The sequence below is a fragment of the Phoxinus phoxinus genome (assembly GCF_949152265.1).
Source record: "Phoxinus phoxinus genome assembly, chromosome: 11".
NCBI lineage: Eukaryota > Metazoa > Chordata > Actinopteri > Cypriniformes > Leuciscidae > Phoxinus > Phoxinus phoxinus.
Window position 1 is genome coordinate 12,078,702 of NC_136886.1, and position 13,657 is coordinate 12,092,358.

General features: G+C 37.0%; 1 protein-coding gene across 4 annotated transcripts in view; it reads right to left on the minus strand.

The window, feature by feature from the left end:
- slc9a7 (solute carrier family 9 member 7) overlaps nt 1–13,657 on the minus strand; it is a 43,291-nt gene that overhangs the window by 22,358 nt on the left and 7,276 nt on the right. For all 4 annotated transcript variants that reach the window (XM_079628829.1, XM_079628830.1, XM_079628832.1 and 1 more), the window contains exons 2-9: nt 9,017–9,219; nt 8,452–8,529; nt 4,965–5,041; nt 4,268–4,380; nt 3,959–4,064; nt 1,946–2,087; nt 1,252–1,357; nt 194–282 (exon numbers count right to left, since the gene is read on the minus strand). In XM_079628829.1, the coding sequence (XP_079484955.1) occupies nt 194–282; nt 1,252–1,357; nt 1,946–2,087; nt 3,959–4,064; nt 4,268–4,380; nt 4,965–5,041; nt 8,452–8,529; nt 9,017–9,219 (914 nt within the window). The remainder of the gene's footprint in view (nt 1–193; nt 283–1,251; nt 1,358–1,945; nt 2,088–3,958; nt 4,065–4,267; nt 4,381–4,964; nt 5,042–8,451; nt 8,530–9,016; nt 9,220–13,657) is intronic.

Genomic DNA, 13,657 nt, shown 5'->3' on the forward strand with positions numbered 1-13,657 from the left:
AAAGCATCTTTTGAAGTAGAACACGCAGGGCTCCCATCCCAAAAAGAATATCCTTCCTTCTTTCCTACATACCTTATTTTTTCAACTTTGCCACAGCTCATATCGCTCTGGTTTTATACCAGCTGCTCTGACAGCAGAAAACCAGAATCCAATGTTCATGTATTTTCCTTTTACTACAGCACAAATATTTTACCTGTTTAGTACGTTTGGTCGACTCCTCCGAGAGATTGTTGTAGGTATAGTGAGCCTGTGTGATTCCACAAAACAGCACAGCGACAACACCTGGAATAGTAAAGGAAATCAGCATTATATGTGGCTTTTTGGTTCCAAGCAGAGGATGGGATGCGATTTCAATCCAGGCTGGAGGTGGTCAATAAAACAAGAAAAAAAACAAGTGCAAATGACTGATTTTATTTCACTTGTATTTTTGTTTGTTTTTTAAAGATTTATTTTTGCCGTTTTGGACAGTAATCCAGAAGAGAGGACAGAAAGCGAAATGGGAGAGAGAGGAGGTGGGATCGGGAAAGGACCACAAGCCGGGACTAGAAGCGCAACTGCGCCACATGTCGGAGCGCTGCACACAAGGCTATCGGCTCCGACTATGAATGTTAAATTATTTTCATGCAGCATGCTAATAAAGCACATTAAAATTTAAAGTCCCCCTGTAGTCAATAATTGTATCCCTTAAAACTCATCTTTGATCACCAAAATTACATATTTAAACATTCTTTCCTTTAAAAAAAAAATGTCTTCATGCCTTAAAATAGCTTGAATGCAACTCTACACCCTTGCCTCATTTAGTATACGGTTCTATGAATATGCAAATTAGCCCCGCCTCCACTCACTCACACCAGCTCAGAGATCCACTCGCTGACGATCACACATTGACGTGATTGGTTACAAGATAGTTTGTGACCGCGTTTCTGAGAATGTCTGAGACTGACTGTTCACTGCAGTTTTAGGAGAAAATGCTCAGCAATGGTGTTGACATGAATTTGCACATGGTTTGTCTTAAAAACACCACATAGACATATAAATAACATTAAAACCATGATTTTAACCACAGGGGTTGGATTATCTTTCAAATTTAAATGATCTTTTAAACACCAGATTATGACACTATTATTCCAGTTGATGTTTAACAACACACAACAGTAAACATTAATTTTGGGGTTGCATATAATATAGTTTGATGAGTTACCTAGCGGATTAACCACTATGCTTTCATTAACCACACACATTAACACCCACCTGTGAATCCACATGCTTCTGCCAGGAGAAAAGTACTCCAAGACATGAGGAAGAACAGAGCCGTCTCCAGTAGAGGGAAACAGTGCAGCTTGGTGAATTTAGTCACGTGGGTAAAAGTTAAGAATTTAAAGCACATATCTGATTAGCTAATCAGTGCAAAAATAATCTGTGTATAAAAAACATTTTTTGTAATAAAATAAGTTTTTTGAAAGTATCTTATGCTCATCAAGGCTGCACTTATATGATCAAAAACAGTACTTAAACTAATATTGTGAAGTATTATTACATTTTAAAATAACAAATTATGCACATATTAAAATGTAAATTAGTCCTGTGATTGCAAACCTGTATATTCAGCAGCCATTACTCTAGTCTTCAGTATCACATGATCCATCAGAAATCATTTTAGTATGCCGATTTGGTGCTTAAGAAATATTTCTTATTATCATCGGCTTAATATTTTTATGGATACAGTGATAAGGTTTTTTCAAGATGACTTACTGACCCCAAACTTTTGAACGATGTGTATTCTAACTGTATTTAGTAATCCTGTTTAGAGGATACTGCAGCTGTGTTTCTAATTTTGCAAATGAATAAACATCACAATGCAGTCAAAGGGCATATATGTAACTCATTTGCATAAGCCTAGATATATTTAGAAAATATAATTTCATGACAACATGCAAAAGGATATGAGGGCAGTGACTACTCCAGTGACTGCACCCATGGCGAAAGAGCCACTGAAGATGCCCAAGAAGACGCCCACCGATTTGAAGAAGGCAGCGGCATCAAATGTGTGTGTGTTGGCTCCTGCAGGCTGATACGCCACAATTGACCTTCATACCGAAGACAAAACAATCCTAATTAACTGATCTATGACCAATGCAGCCAATGAAAAAAAATATTTTTAAGATTACATATAAAATCATTCTTTGACCTGACCCGAAGCATAATGTGAACCAGGGTGGGAAATTAGCACCCGCCACCCGCCGAGGGCGGGTACTTTTTCAAAGTGGCGGGTCACTTTGCCATGTATATACCAGCCACAGTGGCGGGTGGATTATAATAATGCTGCGTTCGCACCAAAAGCGAATACAGTTCGCAAAAATTAGCATCCACCGAGGGACCAGGACAGGACCGCATAAACGCGTCTTTACATTGACTTAACATTGAATGTATTAAGTAGTAACCAATAAACACATGCTGCGAGTGATTTCATTGTACGGATTGGACAGCCTTTGTCAAAGAATGCGGTTGCTAAGTAACAATAATACACTTTTGTCGAGTAACTCTTTTGATTGGTTTTCAGCGCTGCGTGTCACGGCGCTGAAGAGACCGTTATACTGTATAACTTATACACATAGCTAAGCCATACATGCCAACCCTCCCGATTTTTCCGGGAGACTCCCGAATTTCAAAGCCCCTCCCGAAAATCTCCCGGACACCTGGACAACAATATTGCTACACCATCCGTCACTGGGCGCCGTTTCAGACCGAACAACAATAAAGGTTACACACCTAGAAGTCAAGCGCGGCAATCAGAACGGAAAAAGAAGCAGTCTATGCGCATTTATACTTCGCGCTCGCTGGTGTACTATTCTTTGAAAAGACAGGGTGCGACTCGGTGTAATTGTCCTCTAATGGAAAAGGTGTGACTGCAGTCTAAGTGGAAGAGAGGAACTTATGAAAAGGGATGTAGAATTGCACAAGTGCTACTGCTAAAGAGTGCAATGTAAATAATTTCTCATAAGCTTAATTGAATGGCCTAGAGAGAATAATTATGACATTTTCTGTCTAAAGACTACATATAAAATAGCTACCTAAAGTAACTGCAGTTTACTAAAAGTAATGACTAAAAGTTTGCATTCATAAGCATTTTTGTCTGAAGATGAAGACTAAGACTGAATCAAAAATGGTTGCCAAAATGAACACTGGCCTACACACACCAAGCGGACTACAACGCTGTTGCGTATGTCTTAAATATGACTGATCATTTAAATAAAATGTTTTATTTAATTCAAGTAGCCTACATAGTAGCCTACATAATTATTTTCCAGGGTTTAAAATTTATACAGATTTGATATTTTCCCCTCATACTTATGTTGGAATGGGTACGAAGTTGGCATTGAATTTAATTTGAAATGGTATTAAAAAGGCCTTAAAAAGCCTTGAATTTAAGCTGGAGGATCCTGGGGGTACCCTGAAATAAATAAAAAACGTATTAAAGCAATTTCTTTCTTGCAATTTGAATTCCGGAAAAAGTGGCTGGTAAAAAATATAAGTGGCTGGTAAAATTGGGCATCCACCAGCCACTGTGGCTGGTGGACAAAAAAGTTAATTTCCCACCCTGATGTGAACCCAATGTCATTTTATTTTTATTTTATATGCATGTAATTTTTTTCAGCAAAGTCGAAATAGAACACAGTATTGCTGTGATATTCGGACTACAGGGACAAATAAAGTGCTTTATCTCTAGCTCATTGTGTCCAAAAGAGGGAGCCAGAGCACCATCCTGAAATACCACTGGAGTTGCAGCATCATTAGTTTTTACTATTCAACACTACAGTGAAAAATGTCCCCAGCACACCCTCTGTGCTGGCAGCCTGGAAAGTCCCGCCAAATGCCGCAGAAAAAACACGTGATTGTATCCCCTTTTTTTGTAGTAGAAAGGGAACAAGAAAGTGATACTGTTTGAAGGGGGACTTACGATGAAAGGACTATGGAGACTGCGTCGTTCATAACACTCTCTCCAAACAGCAGTGCATAGAGGTCACCATCAGCATGAAGCTCATTAAAGATTGCAAGCACTGTGACTAAAACCACAAAAATCAGCAACATTAAGTATAAAAATCCTGAAATGGCTCCACTTACAGGTCAGTTAGATAAAAACAAATGTTAGCAGTTCATTTAAGAAAAGCTAAATTTCAACATTTCACAACAGCAAGTTTATACTATTAGAAAAGAGAACAAAGAGACGGAGAAATTAAAATGGACAAAGAGAGAGAGATGACATTACCTGGATCTGTGGCAGATATAATGGCACCGAAGAAGAGGCAGTCTGTGTAGTAGAACTTGTCAGTCAGTTGACCGAAAACCTGCATCAGTTTCACCACACCATACATGAGGTTTCTTTCAAAGAAATAAACAAATAAAGAATGTTTAGAATAGCATCTTGCAATACTAACAACAGAATGGAAATGTTCTATATATGCACGACATACACAGATATCCAACTACATATTACACTATATTTTGAACATCTTTTTTTAACACTGAGAAAACCTGTAGGCATTCAGAATGGCAGGACAAAATGTGTACTCAAGCTATTAAGCGCAAAGATGGAGCTCAACCGGCAGCAAATGAAGAAATGCTTCTGATAGTGACCGATTACTGCTGCCACAAATTCCATTACATGCCTGAACCTGGTTTATTGGTCAGCACACAAACTTAAGAGTTTACGTTGAAATGTATATGAATCTATAAAAGAAAGAGTCATATTTACATGCTATAACTGGCCATTATCATCAACTGTATTTTTTTAACTTCACTTAAATCATCCAACTATTGTAACAAGTCATCAAAAGTAGACAACAGTTCACTCCTTAGTATAGTTCTGTTACATCTGTAAAATGAAAGATTCTGAGGCATGTCTTGGCTGCTCCCGAAACACAATTCCATAGTCAGTGGGAATACTATGAACCTTAGTGACTTACCCAATGACAAAACAGGAAATGGCAGTACCTAGGAAAGCATAGGTTATAATGGATCCTAGGTTTCTGAAGAAGTGTCTCTGGAGGAACAAAGAAGAGCGTGTCAAACCCAGAAAAATTGTGTGAAAAATATCCTTGCCCTGAGAAAACAGTTCAACCTTTGTTGTATGTAATTTATATTATTATATTATCATTTATATAATATCTTATTATTTATCACCAAGGCTGCATTTATTTATTTATCAAAATGCAGTAAAATCAGCAATATTGTTTAATTATTATTACAGTTTAATATAACTGGTTTCCATTGTAATATTGTTTTAAATGCATTTAATTGTTGATGGCAAAGCTGAATTTTCAACATTGATCATTTTCTTATCAATGTTGAAAACAGTTGTCCTGCTTAATTTTTTTGTGGAATCTGTATTTTTTTTTTATTGATTAATAGAAAGTTATAAAGTACAGCATTTATATAAAATAGAAATATTTTGCATAAATGTTTTCCGTCACTTCAGTAGCACTTTATTTTAAAGTAATATGTACTTATTATAGCAATTACAATAACTGGTTCAGAGTTAATAACTAGTTATAACCCAATCCCTAAACCTAATCTTAACCCATGTAGTTACCTAATATTACCAGTATTTTATTGGGTAAGTACACACTGTAAAATAAAGTGTAATCGACCATCACTTCTGATTAATAAAATTGGTCTTGACAGACAGACTTATCTTATATAGACCGATCTTATTCTTCTATTTTTATTTACAGAGCAGATTTTTTCCCTGTGTGAGTATCAGTCACAAGATGCTGAGTCACTCAGTTCCCTGTCAAAAGGGCTTCTTCTGTTGCAGCTCCTGCACTGCTGGACCGACCGTGGTCTTTCTGTGACTGTGCAGTGAGTAGATGGCAAATGATAGCAATCACTGAGATGCAAATACAGATAAACCAGTCGTTTTACAATGAACCCATGTTACCACCCAAACTAAATTGCAGTAAGCTACACTAATTAAGCAGCTAGGGAGATCAAATATTAAATCATTCATGAAAGAATTTATAACAGTTCTTGACAGGAAAAGAAACCATTATCATAGCGAGAGAGTAAATCAGTACTGTGAGCTGAATGAAACTAAGAAAGATAAAGAAGAGGATCAGAGAACAAATACTTTTACAGAGTAAATGGTCTTAAATCTAACGCAAGCTCATCAGTTACGAATTTAAGTTGACATCTACAGTAGACATTGAAAATGAGAGCAGATTTTGTGGTGGCTTTAAAGGGATAGTTCAGCAAAAAGGATAGTTTACAAGTCTGTATGACTATCATTCTTTTGCGAAACACAAAAGAAGTACTTTGAAGAATGTTTTTCCGAATATCTTCTTTTATGTTCCACAGAAGAAAGTCAGTCATTTTTTTGTTTTGGATGAAGTGTCCCTTTAAGGCCTGTTCACACCAAGAGAAATGCTCAGTGTGAAAATTTGGTGCGCTAAACATCTTAATTTCAATCACTGGCAAAGTTCATACAATCTCTGAGCTGCTTATGTTTCCTCCATTCTGTAGGGCTCATCAAAAAAAGTATTTTACAAAGAGAGGAAACAAAGCCTTGTGCTTCTGTCTCAAACACACACAGCTGGCAGAAGCCCGTTCCTCTCACTTCCTCAGGGCCTCCCTGCTCACTCAGCACAATCTAAAATATCACAATACTATCTGATACTATCTGATTTGCGTGAAAGTGCGATAATTCTCATGAAATGTAATTTCTCAAATGAGAACAATTGTGATTAATAATTATAAATGCCATGTTTGAGCAAAACAATTGTGATTATCAGCCCTAGTAAAGTATACTTTATGGATGTAAAGCCCTTATTGCATGGAAAGTCAGAGCAGATACTAGTTAATTTGATACAAATAAAAAAAATGATGAATAGAAGCACCGTGTTCAATACGTCAAACTGCTGTGTACTTGGGTGTTAAACACCCAGCCAAATAAACTTTAAAATATGTCTTCTTGGATGAACTTTGGCTAAAGTATCCCAGAAAGTGTAAAAACATTAAGCAGAATAATAAGCAATGCCTCTGTGCACTACTTCTGTGTGTAGGTATTTGTGCCAATACAGTTTACTCTCAAAAAGCTTCTATAAAAAGGCCAAAGAAAGCCACATGAGGAACAAAAACATTAAACACTAAAACCAAACCTGGCTTTATAAATTATACAAAGGTCACAATCTGCTTTCCCATGTTAAATACACATTAACTGTAAAGCATAACACAATTTAAAAAGTGCCAGTGTAATATAAGAGAAGTTTGACCAGCCTAGTAACTCATGTCTGTATCGCACTTCTCTTGTGTGGTTAACCTTCCACTGAGGCAAAACGGAAAGAGAACAGAGACCAGGTTGCCTTAAAGGGTTAGTTCACCCAAAATTGAAAATGTCATTAATGACTCACCCTCATGTCGTTCTAAGCCCGCAAGACCTCCGTTCATCTTCGGAACACAGTTTAAGATATTTTAGATTTAGTCCGAGAGCTTTCTGTCCCTCCATTGAAAATGTATGAACGGTATACTGTCCATGTCCAGAAAGGTAATAAAAACATCATCAAAGTAGTCCATGTGACATCAGTGGGTTAGTTAGAAGTTTTTGAAGCATCGAAAATACTTTTTGGTCCAAAAATAACACAAAATAAGATTTTATTCAGCATTGTATTCTCTCCCGGGTCTGTTGTCAATCCGCCTTCACGACTCCACAGTGACGCTGCTGACGTAAGGCGCTGATGACGTGTTATCTGGTGCGCCCGAGCTTCGTTTACAGTCTGAGGGAGACGCACGCTATATTCAAGCTATTCTACATTGTTTGTGTGGCTATCATTTTTTTAATGGTGCGTAAGTGTGCATGTCGCGGATGATACATTTTTATAGCGTGCGTCTCCCTCAGTCTGTAAACGAAGCTCGGGCGCACCAGATAACACGTCATCAGCGTCTTACGTCAGCAGCGTCACTGTGAAGGCGGATTGACAACAGACCCGGGAGAGAATACAATGCTGAATAAAATCTTATTTTGTGTTATTTTTGGACCAAAAAGTATTTTCGATGCTTCAAAAACTTCTAACTAACCCACTGATGTCACATGGACTACTTTGATGATGTTTTTATTACCTTTCTGGACATGGACAGTATACCGTTCATACATTTTCAATGGAGGGACAGAAAGCTCTCGGACTAAATCTAAAATATCTTAAACTGTGTTCCGAAGATGAACGGAGGTCTTACGGGCTTAGAACGACATGAGGGTGAGTCATTAATGACATGAGGGTGAGTCATTAATGACATTATTTAAATTTTGGGTGAACTAACCCTTTAAAAATCATCTTAAAATTCATAATCTAAAAGAGGTAAAGAGGCAGCACCTTAACAGAAGAACCCTCTACTACATTAATGAAAAATGAAAGCTAAAGCAATTAAAGGTAAACACCCTGCTCACAATATCACTCATACCTTTTTGAGGCTATATCCAGCATGGAATATGATGGGAGGAAGCAGAATGTTGAAGAACACCTCTGGGTCAAAGGTCACCTGCAACAAAATTAATTTAATTGTTACAAACAAATGTATAATAAACGTTTAAAATATAATAAACATGTTTATAATAAATGTTATCGTTAATCTTGTTAAATATCTCATAAATCTCTTGACATTGCAATTGCCAATCCTGTGTTGATGTATTTTCTATTGAAACAGGAAGTTGAGATGAGACATTGTTGGGGCGTGTCCTTTTTTGGTTTCTGTCATAATGGTAGGCTTTCAAAATGAATAATTTACAATTTGTATTTATGAGCTGCTGTCTGTTTGCTGTTGTAAGATCTGTGGCAGGGGGTATCAATAATGTAAACATTTAATTTTAAAAACATGTCTCTGAAGCATTTATTAATATTTTGAATCAGCTTTTATTGTTACATTTTCAGTTTTCATTTCAATTTTTAGTCATAATGAAATTTCATTCTCTGACAAGCCTCTGCTGCAGTGTTTTTATAGGCGTGTGTGTATGTTGTTGCTGATGTACCTTGCGCAACATGTCATTCTGCTCCACACTATGGATTTCTCTAAGGTTGATCTCCCCCTTGAGCGTGTACTCAAAGAACTTTCCGCTAACGTTGAGAAGCACCGTGCTGACAGGACCTTCCTTCAGGGTGCAACTCGGAGGAGTTGTATTATGGTAGCTGGTGGAGGGAATGCCATACCGCAAAATAACACCCACCAAAAGACCTGTCCGACACACAGAAGAAGAAGAAAATCACTCGCACACATTCATACACTTTGTGGAGGGAAAAGGCTTTCTGAAAGGGAACCTTGTTTGGAAACAACAACATTTTTTACAGTGGCACTGAAATTACACTCTTCTTCTTAAAAGCTCAGTTTGAACAGATTTGTTTCTGTGTGATGACAGGGAGTAGAAATGAGAGCCTGCTGTGTCAAATCTGCTGGAAGGTATTTCCATACTAATGAACTGAAGTGCCAGAGGAAGCCAACAGCACACACAGCATGGTCTACAGAAACAAGAATAGAGGCAAAAAATAGACAATATAGCAGAATAAGCAGGTAAAATACACTACCGGTACTTTAAATCGAAGCTAGGTCTATACAGAACTGATTTGGTGGGAAACTGCTGATTTCTGTTGAATTTGAACACTATGAAAAGTGTTAAATGCACTAGTTTAACCACTCTCAAAATAAAATGTAAAAACTTTACCTTTAGGGGTACAATTGGCCATCACTGGGGCAGTACCAGTACTACTTCATACCTTAACTACCCCTAAAAGGTTCAATAGTACCTTAGATTAGATATTAGGAACTGATTTGTACCTTTAAAAGGTAGATAAAATGCAAAGATGTCTCTTTAAGGCTAATGCCCCAGTGACGATCTGTACCTGTACACATCTACTTTTTTTGTGTTTTCTGAAAGTGCATGGTCCCAAGAGCAGATTCACAATCCAGAGCCAGGATCATGTGACAGGGGGTCAAGGTTTAACAGGTTGCATGAACCAGTTAGCTTAGTTAGCAGTTAACCCTGCTGGTAGATACCAGAGCTACACCACAAATAGTTTGAGGAAACAAACACATTTTGTGCTGAACAATTCGCTCCGTGCACAAAATGGCAACTGTTGACGTTCGAACCCTGAGTGTGCGGGCCAGTACTTCCGGTGAAAACTTCCGGTCATCTGACAGCGAGAGCGGGAGACAGCGAGAGCAAGAGAAAACAAGAGTTCCATTACTAGAGAAATAATTTTTCACAATGAGTGTTTTTAGGATTCAAGAGAGGCGACTTGCCTTTCGGAGGGTGACAGCCTCAGCACTTCATTGTTGTTCCGTTATATGTACCGTTTCGTCACGTTACAACAAAATCAGCTTTCATGCATTCCCCGTTGACGCTGCGGTACGGGCTGAATGGATACAGAAGATCTAGTGGGGATGTCTTCAACCCGACCAAATTTTTAAATGCATATCATTTTCTGTGTATTTCACCTGTGCGTTTCTATGCTTTCTATTACTGCATTTATTTTGTGCAAGTGAGATGAGTAAAGAGCATCTGTTTCTTAAATCATTATCTGTCTGGTGTTTATAAGCAGCGCATACAGTATTTTACTACGTGTAAAATATACACAATTATTTTTGTGGTAACGTTACCTACAGTTAAAAATGTAAATGTAAAATATGTGATGATAATATTGATAGAGTAAGTGAAAATGTATGCGCAGAATTGAGAAAAATAGTATTTATGGAGATAAATTGTAGCCTATCACAGGGCAAACGTGTGAATGTTCACGGGGTATTTTATTTACCAACTCTAATCGTAGTTGTAACTATATTTATAACATAACATTGTAACATAATTGTCATTGCGTATGCAGCACGATTCCAATACAATCTTCTGTTCGTGAACAGTTGCATTTCATTCATTAATCTGACTATGCATCTGTGCATTTAATTGCCATTGGCTCGTGTGATAGTAATATGGATCTTGGTAGTATTTTAAGTTTTTCACACTAACCTGTACCAAGAAGGCTATACTGTTTATCAAACATCAGTTTTCCTTATTCTTATAATTTTGTCAGAAGTGCTCTCCTGGCTGGTCTAGCTTGCACTGTCAAACCTCTGCAACTGCTCCAAAATGCTACAGCTAGAGTGGTCTTTAATGAGCCAAAGAGAGCACACATCACTCCTCTCCTCACAAAAGTGCACTGGTTGCCAGTTGCTGCTCGCATCAAATTCAAGTCACTGCCTTTTGCCTACAGAACAACCACTGGCTTTGCTCCCTTTTACCTAAACTAACGTGCATCCAGAAACTTGCGCTCTGCAAGCGAACGTCGTCTTGTGGTGCCATCTCAAAGAGGCCCAAAATCTATTTCTCGGACCTTTACCATGACTGTTCCCGCCTGGTGAAATGATCTGCCTAACTCAAACAGAGCTGCTGAGTCCGTAACCTTTTTCAAGAAACGGCTGAAGATGCATCTTTTTCGGCAGCACTTGATCCAGTAATACTAACACTTTCTCTTTTATTCTATTTATAAAATAAAAATTAAATTAATTGTACATGTACTGTGTTAGATTAAACTGAGAAGGGTCATAGCACTTGTATATTGTTGTCCTACTGTTAGTTTAACTGCTTCTATTGTTCTCCTTTGTAAGTCGCTTTGGATAAAATTGTCTGCTAAATGACTAAATGTAAGTTTTTAAAAAAAAATTTAGTTAAAACTGCAGGTGTTTTTGAAAAAATATAAATAAATACAAAATTTAACAATTTAAAACATAATAATATATAACTTATATAATATTACATAAATAAAAATGTATTGTTTTATTTATTTATTTCAAAGCTCATTACCAAAATGTGATTTCATTTAAAGAATAACCCATTCCTTAATTTAATTCTATCCGGGTACCATTTGGAAAGGAGGCCTCGGAAAATACAATTTCTGTTCCGAAAAATATTTTTAACTTCCAATCCAAGAACTACTGACTACAATCTAACAACAAGAAGCATATTCCTCCATTAATGGGCACCAAAAAAAAAAGAAGCTGTGTATTCAAGGTTTGAGAATCATAAGTCACATGCCATTCAGCTAAGAAGAAATCAAAAATGGTTGTATTAATGTTGTTTTAATCATGTTTTCTTAAGCAAAGCATCTCCTATTTCAGTATAGCAGCAAGCTTAATGCCTGCGGTGAAACTGAATTAGAGGGAAGAGGTGTGAATTAACTTAGGGGAGGAGTAAAAGTTGTGTGTACACACATGTAACAACAACACACAAATCCCATTGGTGTTCATTGGTGTGTAGTAGACAGACCAGGGTACGACTTCTAGCACTAAACTCAACATACGGAAGATAGTTTACAGTTGAAGGACAAAAAAGAAACACACACACGCTGATGTGTAGAGCAAGGCTTAAATGAGAATGTGTAGTATGGGCATTAGTATTTGGGTTAGCAGCATTACATTTAGAACCCGGCAAAGACAATGAGTGACCTCGGATGTCTCCCATCCAATCAGAATCCAGCTAATGCAGCTTAGTGTTTGTCTTCCCCAGCACTGTTGAATACGTCACAGTGCACCAAAGCAAAACACAATTACAACACTTTACTGGCAGGATCTCCTGTTCTTCAGGGACAGAAGGAGTGGTAGAGCAGAAAGCACCTGACAGCCCAGTCCAAATGCTGTGATTGAGATATATATATATATACATATACATATACACACACACACACAGTAGACACAACTAATGTAACATTACCATCTGTCAAGCGTTAGCTTGTCTCCATCGTGTGAGGCAAAGCATGTCAACCTGATTCAACATGAAAAAAAAAATACTACCTTGAGCCAAACAGGTTCAATACAACAGCTGAAGTCAAACCTGCTCTGTATTTGCAAGTGATTCATCTTAAAAAGACGCAAGGAGTAGAATGGAACAGATTAATAAGGAGGAAGCATACTATAAAAGCTAATTACACACTAGAGAAAGCTCTGATGGAGCATTTGATGGATATGAATATTAAATATCCTATTTGAGTGTGTGAAAAGAGACAAAGCAGTTTATTTTATTTGTGGAAAGAGACAAAGCAGTTTATTAGCAGTTGATTTTTATAGAAAATATCAAGTTATACAGCAAACTAGAAATTAGAAATAATCAGATCCCGAAACAAGGGGGTTTAGAAGCATTTTTTTTAATTACTTGTTATATAAATAGAACAGCCTTGAGATAGGCCAACATGTTTAAAAATCAGGAGAATAGCAAGCAACCATTTTAACTTTTAAAACAGTTTATATTAGTCCTAGAGATTATTCTTACTTTTTAAATATGTGCACTACCGTTCAAAAGTTTGGGGTTGGTGGTAAGATTTTTTTTAATGTTTTTGAAAAAAAAAAAATCTTTGATGCTCACCAAGACTGCATTTATTTGATCATCAAAAAGGCTTTTTTTTTTTTTTTAAATTGGGAATGCAATTTATTCCTGAGCTGAATTTTCAGCAGCCATTACTCCAGTGTGCCGACACTGATATATCAGGATAATGAACATGCATTGTATTGTTATCATGGGCACTTCAAAATACTGTGATTAATTATTTATTACGAATTGTTCTAATTTTTTGAATTTTGCATTTTAAGAATACTTTTCCATTAACCGGTTAAAGTGTACAACACTGCTGTA